The 12,788-nt window shown below is 45.8% G+C and overlaps 1 protein-coding gene across 1 annotated transcript in view; it reads left to right on the plus strand.

Annotated features, from left to right (window-relative positions):
- Positions 1-12,788, plus strand: part of ZFR (zinc finger RNA binding protein) — a 312,134-nt gene that overhangs the window by 123,400 nt on the left and 175,946 nt on the right. Inside the window, 1 exon segment of the mRNA XM_029579284.1 lies at positions 5,648-5,930. Within this exon segment, the coding sequence (XP_029435144.1) occupies positions 5,648-5,930 (283 nt within the window).

Consider the following 12,788-nt stretch of genomic DNA (forward strand, 5'->3'; position numbering starts at 1 on the left):
TTTTCTTCCATCCCATTGCTTTCCCTTCCTTTGCAGCTATTTTTTTTGTCTCCTTCTGTTTTTTTTTAATTTCCAGTGCTTATTATTCCTTTATTTCTTCATTCAGCCTCTAAAAAAAAAAAAAATAATAAAAATTTTAATTCAGATTCCCTGTCAAAACTGAATTTGACTTATTGGAACATTTCATAATGGTGAAGCTAAACCCATCTTCAAAAGGTATCTTCAATATTTCGTACAAGATGACCTTGTCACTCCACCACAGTCGATGCATGTGCTGCTTAGGCCAATCCCATGACTTTCTTGTTTTGCCTGCACTTGGGTGTCTCAAAGGGCTATTAAATCCAGAGAGTATAAACTGAAAGAATTTCCAAGTTCTCCACAGCCCTCTGAATCATCAGAGGAAGTCCTCACCAGCTGAGGGACCAGAGTCCTTTCAAGCTGTGAGACATGACTTGGACATGTCTTTGCACATATGCCATTTTCCTCTCTGATAAATAGGGGGAGAGAATGTGCTTTTCACTTTCAAAACCTTCAACTCCAAGGATAGTGTCTATTAGTACGGAAAAATCAGCACAGAAGGAAATGCCATTGGTACCAATGGTGTTTGACATAAGATCAGTGGCACCATTAGTGAGCAAGGCCATTGTATCCTTGTTGGTGCCAACAGCTCTCTGTGCTGACAACAAAGTATCTCTGCCAATCACCAAGTGTATCTTTTCAAAGATCTCTGTCACATCAACAGAGCAGGCTAAGTCCCAGCCACACCTTTTTTTTTTTTTTAAACTCAATCCTCACACTTCATATAATGCTTCATACAGGCTTTAGGGTTCAGCATTAATTTCCTAGATTCCAATTGAGCTGACTCATATAAGAGACTTCTTCGTACCCTGCCTTAATATAGCACATGAGAAGAAGTTCCTGTTTCTTTAGAGGGCAAATGAATTGACTAAGATAATTATAACCTTTTCTCAATAAAAGCAGGTTTCTGTCCATTTCTTTCCATGAGAATATTGGGACAGATGTGGGTAGTGCCGAGGTGTTAAGTGGCAGCCATCAATACCCATTCAGAGTAAACTTGTGGCCACTTGGGGGGAGGTGGGGGGGTTCTACCAAGCACTGCCTAGGTCTGCCTGTGCACATGCTTCTACACTGGCAACCTCCTAACCCAGCAGCTGGATTCCTGCTTGCTTCAGGGCAGTTTCCCCTCCTGCAAGCTATGTGCTTTCTTAGAGACACTGAGACTCCCTCACATCCAAGAGTCACACAGTTCCTAGAAATAAATCCACAGACCAAATACACACAATACCAAGATAGTTAATCAGTCCAAGACAGGTAGAGCTAACAAACTAATAAGTTTATTAACAAAAAGTAAGAACAGTGAACAAAAAATATAATTTGCAAACAGGAACAGGTAAAACAAGGATTAAATAGCAAAAGTTAACTGAACACTTTCCCATACTTACCTATTTCCAGGGAGGTCAAGAAAGGCTCTCCACAGAAGATGAACAGGGCTTCAGCACAGAGACCTGCTCCCTCTGTACTCTGAGGGCCAGTCAGTGCACAAAGTACTAACCACTTTCTCACCAATGGCCTTCTGACTGTTGAAGGTTTTTTGGGTAATGGCACTGCAGGATGTTTCTTACATTTCCTCAGGGCTGTTGGGATGTGTATGCTGTTTAAAAGCTTTCTTCTGGATAAAGGCAGCATCCACAACCTCTGTTTGAAATGCAGTGCAGCGGTCAAAAACCACCTGCAGGCCAGCCAGTAGAAAAATGTTCTCTGGAAAAAAGGGTCAAAGGGCAGAAAAACTAGAGAGCATACAAAATCCCTATTTTGACACAGTAGCAACAGTCCATATTACCCCTTTTGCATGTTTCAAATATGAGACCATTTCAAATTTGGGACCCAAAATCTATTGGAACCATCATTTACAGCCATTTTCTCAACAATGTCATCCAATCTGTAGCATGGTGGCCGAATCTTGCAAATCTGTTCAGAGATCAGCTCTTCTACCTACCTCATTTTCAGATTACATTAATCACAGATGCATCCAATCAGGGATGGGAAGCTCATCTAAACAACCATTGTTCTGAAGTGACTTGGACTCATCTGGAAAATTTACGCCATATAAATCACCTAGGGTTAAGAGCAATCTTCAGTACTCTTAAGGTATTCAGTCCTTAGCTAAACAGAAAAGGATGGTGTTGAACTAAACAGGCAACCAAGTAGTGATTGTTCTATAACAACAAGCAAGGAGGACCTGACTTTGTTGAATAAAATTTCATCCCAGGCCTAATGCCTTGCATGCCTGAGTACATTTGGTGCATTTCTCAGACATCTTCAGCTCGGTACTCGCCCATATGTGAGGACTACCATCCTGCTTGTCCTGTGAGAAAGCAAATGTTGCTTACCTGTAATAGGTGTTCTCACAGGACAGCAGGATGTTAAGTCTTCACGAAACCCTCCTGCCGCCCCGCGTTTTCTTATTTTATTTCATTTTTGGCACTACCTATAGCTTTTTAACAAGACTGAAGGGGGACCCCTTCTGGCTGCAGGGTTAGTGCCGTGCTGGGCATGCCCAGTAGGGGCCAGTCAAAGTTCTGGAAACTGACAGAAGTGTTCTGTGATTGGGCTCCATCCTGTGATGTCACCCATATGTGAGGACTAACATCCTGCTGTCCTGTGAGAACACCTGTAACAGGTAAGCAACATTTGCTTTATGCTATAGATGTATAATGTGCATTTATTTATTTTATTTAAACTTTTTATATACTGTCTTTTATATTCAGTCTTAGCAAATAAAATTTGAGCAAAACAGTTTACAACAGTGGTCATAAAAATAGTAAAATAGAGAAATATTAAGAATGAATAAAATGACATTGGTAATATAGCAATATAACTAATATCTAAGTAAATAAAAATAGTAAAATTAGATTGTTTACATTAAATTTAATGAGGAGAAAAGGTAGAATAAAAATCATAGTTGCAATGACAACATAGCTGTGTTGATTTACATGTCGGCATGGATTTTGAACATTGTTTGTGTGCCTTCGTCATACAACACCTTAGTGCTATCCCTAACACCCATTCAGGTTTAACCTTTGATGCTCAGTGTAGTGCACCTCTGTATTTGCCCTACACTGATTACCTCTTGACCACCAAGTTGGTTTCCATAAGGCTTTGGGCAAGCATCCTGCCCACAAGTTATCACTTGGTAGTTCCTAGGGACACTTGAGACCCTCAAGGATCACATTGGTCCTAGAAATGTACCTAAAGACCAAATACAAAAAAAGCCAAGCTCATAAACCAGTCTCAGGTCAGAGTTCACAGACTAAAAAATGTATTAACACACAGATCTGTGAATAGAAAAAAGATTTAATTGCAAGCAGCCAACAGGTAAAATGACAAGGATTCAAACAGTTAATTCTAACTAGACAAGTTTCACTGAATTGAAATAGTGCCTGGGGAGGTTCAGAAGAGGGCTGTCCTTGCAAGGACAGGGTCTTAGTACAGATCTGGTTCCTCTGCGTTCCCAACCAAGATTGAAATTTCTGGCAAAGACATTGACTTTTTGCTGACCTTTGACGATCAATTTCTTTTGTTTAAGGTAGTTAGATCAGTGGGTAGGTTTGGTTTCTGTCCTTTCTTTTCACATGCGCTGGGCAAAGTTCTGATGCTTGGCAGGGCAGTGCCCTAAGGCCTATTTCCCGGAGATAGTGATCCCTTGGGACTAGGGGGAGTATTCATCAGTGGGCCAGTCACTCTCCCCCCCCTGTATATATATTCCAGGGATGTTTCACCTCTGAAGGGGGCTCAACTATCACACAGATCGATACTCTAAGGCCGCGGTAGAAACAGTGCGGCAGTGCTGGGCGCACCCGCGGTTGCCGCACGCACAGTGCAGCTCGCCTACCGCTCGATTCCGTATGCAAATAGCTTGCAAATGCAAGCTGCGTCTAGGAAGCGTCCGTGAAGCGTTAGGCCCGCGCAACCCATTTTACTGTATAGAGCGCCTATACAGTATCCTGGGTGCTCGGGCCTAACGCTTCACGGCCACACTGGTATCTGTCATTTGAAATGTCATTTGAAATGACAGATACCAGTGTGGCCGTGAAGCGTCTTGAGCAGCCAATTGCACGCATAGGGGCCGCTTTCCCACGTGCGATGCGTCTGTCTGACAGCTGGAGGCTGGAGCCGCGGTCGTCGCCGATGTGCGGAGGGGGGGGGGGGGCTGCAAAAGTAAGTCGCTTCGTCGCTTTAAACTGCCCCCCCCTCCTCCCGGAGCAAGGCTGCTTTTCGCGCCCTGCTTCGGGAGGAGAGGAGAAGGGACTAGCAGGCCCGAGCGTAGGATTGCCCGTCTCTCCCCTCGCTCTCTTGCTACTTTTTTTTCGGGGGGGGGGGGGGGGGGGGGACAGGACTGGGGCTGCACCGGAGATCGGACGCAGCCAGGGCAGGTGAGCGGGGGCTGGGGGAAAGTTTGCCGCCTACCCTTACCCCTGCCTCTAATGCAGGGGTAAGGGTAGGCGGTAAGTTAGCAAGGTAAACACGCGGCAAAACGGCAGGGTAAAAATGCGATAGTCGGGGCGCGCGTTACTGTATGGGAGGGAATAGCTAATTCGCTCGTTTACATTTAATATACATGCCGCGTGCGGAAGGGGTTACCCGGGGATTTTAAGAGGCGGTAGGGATGAGTTAAAGGGGATAGTGTGTCGCGGGAAGGGCTAACGCGGCAGGAAAGTGAGTAGAAGGCGACTTAGGAGCAGGGTAACTGCGGTTGCACTTTACTGTATCGATCTGACAGAAAAGAAGCAGGGATCAGATTTTACTTTTATTTAAAAAAAAAAAAAAAAAAAAGCATACAGTAAGTCCTGTTGGTGGCAGGCTGTTTGATCGCTTCGTTGGCCCCGGCCTGCCACGCTAGGGTCCCAGGACTCCGGAGGGGGTGGCCTGGTCACGTGGCGCATTTTTATTTTACCTCAGTCACAGCGCTGCTGCTTTCGCGCACTTTTTTCCTGCTCTAGCAGCTTTGGGCTGCTATGCCGCGTGTGTTGGTCTGCGGGGAGTCGGGGGCGTGGCTCTCTCGATAGGTCTCTGCTCCCGTTGTCTTCCCGGGGTCGAGGGACCCTCTTGGAGGCCGAGCGCTGCCCTTGGGTCCCCCCTTTCGCAGCTGTGCAAAACGCAGTGTGTGCCGTCGGCTCGCGGGCAGAGGCCGGCCCCGCCCCCACTCGAAGAGGGAGCGGCAGCCATCTTCTCATTCCGAGCAGCGAGGATGCAGCGTCGGACGGAGGGGATTTCCCTACTGATTCTCCTCCGGCCCTCAGCCCACAATGAAATCTCGATTTCGCGGCGCATAAACCCCCCCCCCCCCCCCAGACTTACATTGGAGTACGAAGCAGGTTAATCTTTTTAGTCTTAGCTTCTACAAAATAGAGAACCAAATGCCTGTCAGTTCAGGGATTGCCAGGAAAAGGAGGCTTTTTGTCAGGGGAAATAAAAAGATCTGAATGTAATTAAATCTCAACAGGCACAAAGATCCTTATTTCATTACAGCCTCTGCATCAGAAAGACAAGGATTTTTTTGATTTTCAAAATGGGGCTATCTGGTAGTGGGTGAACCTAAAACTAAATGCTTTATTTTGTTTAACAGGTAGTAAAGCTGCACACAAAACTTGGCAAACCCATTCCGTCAACTGAGCCGAATGTTGTTTCCCAATCTGGTACTTCAACTTCTGGTTCCAAACCAGCTTCCTCCAGTTCAAGTGGTACAGCTGGCAATAGCTCCATTAGCTCTTCAGTGTCATCCACAGCTGTGAAAATTCTTACTCCCACTGTGAGCACATCTCTCAGCTCTACTGCTAGCAGCAAAGCAGCCACAGTCTCTACTAATACTATTGTAAAGAAAATAACCACACCCAAAATCAACTTTGTGGGTAAGTTGTTATAAGTTTCAAGAACCCTTCCATGTATCTTAATTTCTGCTCAAGCATTTAGAAATAAAGTATCTATAGCATTTGAGCTAGTACAGCAAAGTTGCTTACCTGTAACGATGTTCTTAGAGGACAGAAGAATATTGGTCCTCGCCTAGGTGACATCAGATGGAGCTAGGCATGAAAGTTTGAGCATGTTCTTCTTGGTATGTGCAGTATGTTACATTCCCCATGCGTCCATGTAGGGAATCATTTAGTCTATAATTTAGCTTAGACTTGGGGATCTAACATCCAGCTGTCCATGGAGAGCACCTATTACGGATAAGCAAATCTTTCTTCAGGGGTAAGCAAGGACAGCAGTCCTTGCACATGGGAAATCCCTAGTTCCTGTTCATATCCCAGATCAGTGCAGACTCCTGGGTTTTGCCTCCCTGCCAGCAGATGGAGACCAAGGAGGGGAGGGGGAGGGGGGAGGTTTACTGCTACTTAATCTAGAGTGAAATCGAGTGGGTCACAAAACTCAGATAAAGTGAAATACATATTTAAAAATTTGAGAATATTACAAATTTAATATCAATAAAAATATATTACAATAAAATCAAATATTAAAATTAGCACAATGATAGATCCAATACACCCGACACAGCCATGTTTCAACAAGATGTCTGCTTCAGGGGTGATTAAATATTTGTTCTTCCTTATTCACCCTAAGCTAAGAGGAAAAAAAGATGACCACTGGACCATAAACAATCTTAAAATTCACAAACCTAAAAACAGCTGAAAAAGTTTCAAGGAATCCTAAGAGGCACCAAAAATGGTAAATTGAATGTTCCTCCTTATTTGCAAACAGTGGACAGTCTGCAGCACTGTACCATAGAACGAATCAATATTGATTTGCAAATAAGTAGGGAAGAATATTCAATTTACCATTTTTGGTGCCTCTGGGTATCTTGGAACTTCAACAGCTGTTTTTAGCTTTGATAATTTTAAACTTGTTTATTGTCCAGTGGTCATCCATTTCTCTTAGCTAGGGGAGAATAAGGAAGAACAAATATTTAATCACCTCTGAGGCAGACATCTTGTTGAAACATGGCTGTGTCGGGTGTATTGGATCTATCATTGTGCTAATTTTAATATTTGTATTGTAAAAGTTTTTATTGATATTAAATTTATTTCCCTAGCATGTAGCCAGATGGACCCAGGACCAATGGGTTTATGCTCTCTTGCCAACAGATGGAGCCTGAGTCAGGTTTCAAAGCTGACATCACCCTAAATACACCCCTGCAGTGACCTCAGCCCTTCAGTATTTCTCCGTCTGTAGCAGTTACAGACATGCTTTCCCTATGGGGATCGCTGTACCTTTTGAAAGAAGAAATTCTACTTGTAAATTGGAGAAAAGATTGAGCCCCACTCTCCCGTGGTGATACCTGATGGTCCCTTCCCCAGCTGAGAATTCCTGAGGTGATTTCTGAGATCCCTCAGAGGTGTGCCTTGGTCCATTAGCCAGTTCCCAGCATAGACTTTGCTGCTGAAGCAGCTGAAAGGCAGCGGGTGCAGGAAGCCGAGCACAGTGGTGACAGCCAAAGCTCTCTCCCACTGCAGCCAGAGACAATCTCTGTACTCAGCCAGTAAGCGCTGAGAGCCCGGAGATATTAGAGGGGTTTCGGTAACACTTCCTTTGGCCTCCTTGCTCGGCATGCCATACCGACGATCCCGTTGGCGTAAGGGGAAATGGGCTTCCAAGTGGGTTGCGTGGCCACATCACAGGAAAAGACAACGTCAGAGCAGACTTTCTAAGCAGGGAGAATCTGGATCCAGGAGAGTGGGTGTTGTTGGCCAAAGCCTTTCAGCTGGTAGTAGAGCGTGGGGTCTCCCATCCATCGACCTGCTGGCCACATCTCACAATGGGAAGGTTCCCCAATTCTTCAGTCGCAGAAGAGATCAGTGGTCCCTGGGGATCGACGCTCTCGTTCAGACTTGGCCAGAAGAGGAGCCGCTATACGGCTTCTCTCTGTGGCCCCTCCTGGGCAGGGTCATTCGCAGAATTGAGCACCACGGAGGATTATTTCTACTAATAGCTCCAGATTGGCCCAGGAGTCTGTGATATGCGGACATGCAGAGACTTCTGGTGGAGGACCCCCCTGTGCCTCCCACCGCACAGGGACCTGCTACAGCAGGGACTGGTCCTTCACGAGGATCCAACTCGATTCTCTTACTCTGGCCCTTGAGAGGGCTTGCCTGATGAAGTGAGGATATTTGGCGGCAGTAATTGCCACCTTACTCTGCGCATGGAATTTCTCTATGTCCCTATCGAATGTGCGGGTCTGGAGAGTATTTGAGGCCTGGTGCAAGGAACGCAGTGTTCTCCCTCTGGTCAAAATCCCACTAATTCTGAAACTTTTGCAGGATGGCTTGAATAAAGGTTTAAACCCCCAACAAAGTGTGGAACAATGGGCAAACATACTAATGTGAACACAATCCAAGAGGTGTGCTGCAAAATTAATCCCTAAGGTCCATGTAAAACGAACCAGAAAAAACAATTTAAACAGGAAAAGTTCAATAATTCCAAAATGCCAAATCTTTATTGAAATGTCAGTCCCCTGACACGGACCGTGTTTCGCAATGGCTGCATCGGGAGGGACCAATTACATGTGGTAAAATAAAGCGGCATTACATTCTTGAGAAATGTGACCCATTAATACATTAAGGGGAATTTCCAGAGGATAATTTGGGGGACTGAACCAATTACAATTAAAAGAGCACCGTTCTAATGTGTGAAGAAGAATGTTAAATCATAGAAAACAATGGCAGTAAGAAGCAAATGGTAAACGTGAATCTGTTATTTACTCTTTCAGATAATAGGTTTAAAGGGCACTCCATGAAGTTAGCAAGTAGCTCATTTAAAACTAATCAGAGAATTCTTTTTCACTCAATGCACAATTAAGCTCTGGAATTTGTTGTGTAGCTGGGTTAAAAAAAGGTTTGGATAAGTTCTTGGAGGAGAAGTCAATTAACTGCTGTTAATCAAGTTGACTTAAGGAATAGCCACTGATGTTAGTTATTAGTAGCATGGGATCTACTTAATGTTTTGGGTACTTCCCAGGTACTTGTAACCTAGATTGGCCACTGTTGGAACAGCTTATGTTCTTAAGCCTCAGCCAGCTCCTCAGTCAACTCTGGGGATGGGGTTTTGACTGGGCCATAGGGAACATAAGCCAGTTGCCCATACCCAGGACAGTGGGCCCTCCGGTCGTGGGCAGGCTGTGGTTCTATACGAACCAGTGTTCCTGTGTAATCTTGAACCAGTGGGTTTTGTTAATCCGTCAAGGGTGCCAATTAAATCTGTTGGTGTCCTGCCAGATTGTCCTCCTTGCCTATATTAGGGGCTGGTGGCACATCAGGAGATACAAGCAGTGATGTCCTCCCTCTTAATGGCCAGAGTGGTCTAGCTGGTACCACCAGGGCAAAGAGGGTGGGGATTCTATTCCATGTATTTCCTGATTCCAAAGAGAACAGGAGGACTCAGTCCCATCTTAGACCTGAGAGCCTTAAACAAGTTTCTAAGAGAAGAAAAGTTCAAGATGGTTTCCCTGGGCACCTTGATTCCCCTTTTGCAGAAAAGGGGTCTGGCTATGCTCCCTCTACCTGAGGGACTCATACAACCATATCGAGATCTTAACCCGGTCCTAGGAGGTATATCTGATTTGTGGTGGGCAAACAGCACTTCCAGTACCCAGTGCTGCAGGAATCCATGTTTTTCCATATCTGGACAGTTGGCTGGTCAAGAGCATGTCTGAGGTATGCGCTTCCAAGTCCATGCGCTTGTCCATCCGGGTATTTTGAGTCTCTAGGCCTTGTCCCCAACTACCTAAAGTCCTATCTCAGTCCGTCATCTCAGTTGGACTTCATCAGAGCTCTGCCAGACACGGCTCAGGCCAAGGCCTTTCTGCCATGCCAGAACGCTATTGCCTTGGCAACCATTGTGACAGAAGTTCAAGAGAGCACATGTTGAGGTTGTTGGGCCACATGGCCATGACCGTCCATGTCATTCCCTTGGCACTCTTGCATATGCTCAGAGCTCAGTGGATCCTAAGGTCACAGTGGTGCCAAGCCACTCAGAGCCTCCAGGATTGCATCTGAGTCACCTCGTCCTTGTCCTGGTGGTAGCTACTTTCCAGTCTGGAACGGGTGATTTCCTTCCGGAGTCTCCCTACCCTGAGGTGAGGAGCACATGTAGATGGGCTCGGCACTCAGGGTCTGTGGTCGGCTCAGGAACGATGTTGTCAAATCAACTTCCTGGAGCTCCAGGCAATCAAGTATGCATTATGGGCTTTCAAAGATCGGCTCTCCATCAAGGTTGTCCTGATCCAGACTGATAACCATGTAGCCCTGTGGTATGTCAATAAGCAGGGAGGCATGAGATCCTACCTCCTGTCAGGAAGCGGTCCAGATCTGGTTGAGGGTCCTTTCTCTTGGGATGGTGCTCAGGGCCTTGTACATGATGGCGGACAGGCTGCGTTGAGCCTTCAGACCCCACGAATGGTCATTGAACCAGGAGGTAGCTAATGGGATATTCCTTCTCTGGGGAAGCCCAGGCGCAGATCTGTTCACAATCTCCTGCAACAGTTCAAATGGCAAACCAGCCTCTGACTCCCTGGACCAGCATTGGGGCAAGTGTCTTTTGGTATGCATTTCCTCATATTCCCATAGTGGCAAAGATTCTCTTGAAGCTTCGCGAGGACAAGAGGGTCTATGATCCTCATAGTTCCACATTGGCCAAGACAGGTCAGGTATCCACTTCTGTTGGAGTTGTCAATCTAGAAACTAATAAGGCTGGGGACTTCCCCAGATCTCATCACGCAAAATCAGGGCAGCCTGTGGCACCCAACCTCCAGACCCTGTCGCTCACAACCTGGATGTTAAGAGGTTAACCCTGCAGCTGCTTGCTCTTTTTGAGGATATGTGTTGGGTCCTACATCTACATGTGCTTCCAAAAGGCCTTCTACTAGAAAGTCCTATGGACTGAAATGTGGAGGAGGTTTTCTGTGTGGTGTGAGCAGGAGGCCCTAGATCTGTTCTCCTGCCCCCACATAAAAACTGCTTGATTACCTTCTATACCTTTCGGAGGCTGGCTTAAAAAAAAAACAACGCTGTCAGAGTTCATCTTAGTGCAGTTGGCACATACCACAACAGTGTAGATGGTTTGTACAGCCTATAGTTGTATGGTTCATGTAGGACCTGCTTCAATTGAGTCCTCCCCTATGGTCTTCCACTGTGTCTTGGGACCTCAACTTGGTGTTAGCTCAGCTGATGAAAGCTCCTTTTGAGCCACTGCGCACCTGTGACTTGAAGTACCTGACCTGGAAGGTCATATTTTTGATGGCAGTCACTTCAATGCACAGGGATAGCGAGCTGCAGACATTAATGACTTATCTACCTTGTACTAAGTTTTTTATCATGACAGGGTGGTCCTGCCAGTATTCTTTCCCAGACCTCATTCGCACCAAGGCGAACAAGCAGTGTGCAGTTTGGACTGCAGGTGAGCCTTAGCCTTCTATCTGGAGTGGACAGAATCCTATAGACAATCCACCCAACTTTTTGTTTCTTTTGATAAGAATAGGTTGGGCGTTGCCATTGCCAAACAGACAATATCCAGTTGGCTAGCAGATTGCATCTCCTTCTGCTATACCCAGATGGGACTGCATTTTGGGGAGTCAGGTCAAGGCTTTTTCTGTCAGAGCCATGGCACAGTCGGTGGCCCACTTGTGAGCAGTTCCAGTGGAGGAGATTTGCAAGGCTGTGATATGGAGTTCTCTCCACATATTAACATCACATTTCTATTTGGATAGGGATGGCTGACGCGTGGGTTTTGGCTAGTCTGTCCTCCGGAACATGTTTTAGGTGTAGAACCCAACTCTTCCAACCTAGGGCTCTTTTTTGGGTTCAGGCTATTTCCCCCCTCTGTTACCAACAGCAGCATAGTTGTGCCTGTTGTCTCCTGGTTAGGTGTCTGTTTGGTCCCCTTTTGTGTTGGGTAGCAGCCTGTAGCTAGGTATTCACCCTTGTGTGAGGACTACCATCCTCTGAGAAAGAGTTGCTTACCTGTAACAAGTGTTCGAGAACAGCAGGATGTTAGTCCTCACAAAACCCACCCAGCACCCCACAGAGTTGGGTTTCTCCTATTTTTTATTTTATCATAATTCAATGTTACAAGACTGAAGAGGGATCCTGCATGGATGTGTGGTATAGGACAATGCTGGGCCTGCACAATGTGCCTAGTCAAAGTTTCCCACCTCTGGCTCCATCTGATGATGTCACCATTGTGTGAGGACTAACATCGTGCTATCCTCAAAACACATGTTGCAAGTAAGCAACTCTGCTTTCTCCAGTCATTACCAGTTGGATGTCTGGAATCTGGTCTCTGATGGGTTTGCAATGTGTGTACTATGAATGAAATTCACATTTCCGCCCATTATTGGGAATCTTGGGTACATTCCAGAAGTCTGGTCTGATCTGGGGTATGAACAGGAAGGGAAAATCTGTTTGCTAATTTTCATTCTTGGAATACCACTGATCAATCCAGAAACCTACCTGCTCGACATGGTATTTTATGTAGTTACATGATCTTCTGCTTAATGTTGGAATGAGCTTTCCATAGAGGCTCCACCTCCCTTCTGCTCTTTGAAGGGGCTTGACGGTCTCAGTTAGATATTTTCATCTTAGCTTGGGTACAGGTCATACTGAGGGGACTGTAGGTGGCACTCTAGGTTAAGTAGCCGTGTCAGTAAAGCTTTTCTTCTCTGTCTCCATCTGCTGGCAGGGAGGCTAAACCTAGAAGTCTGGACTGATCTGCGGTATACC

Source organism: Rhinatrema bivittatum, chromosome 1, assembly GCF_901001135.1.
Source record: "Rhinatrema bivittatum chromosome 1, aRhiBiv1.1, whole genome shotgun sequence".
Lineage (NCBI taxonomy): Eukaryota > Metazoa > Chordata > Amphibia > Gymnophiona > Rhinatrematidae > Rhinatrema > Rhinatrema bivittatum.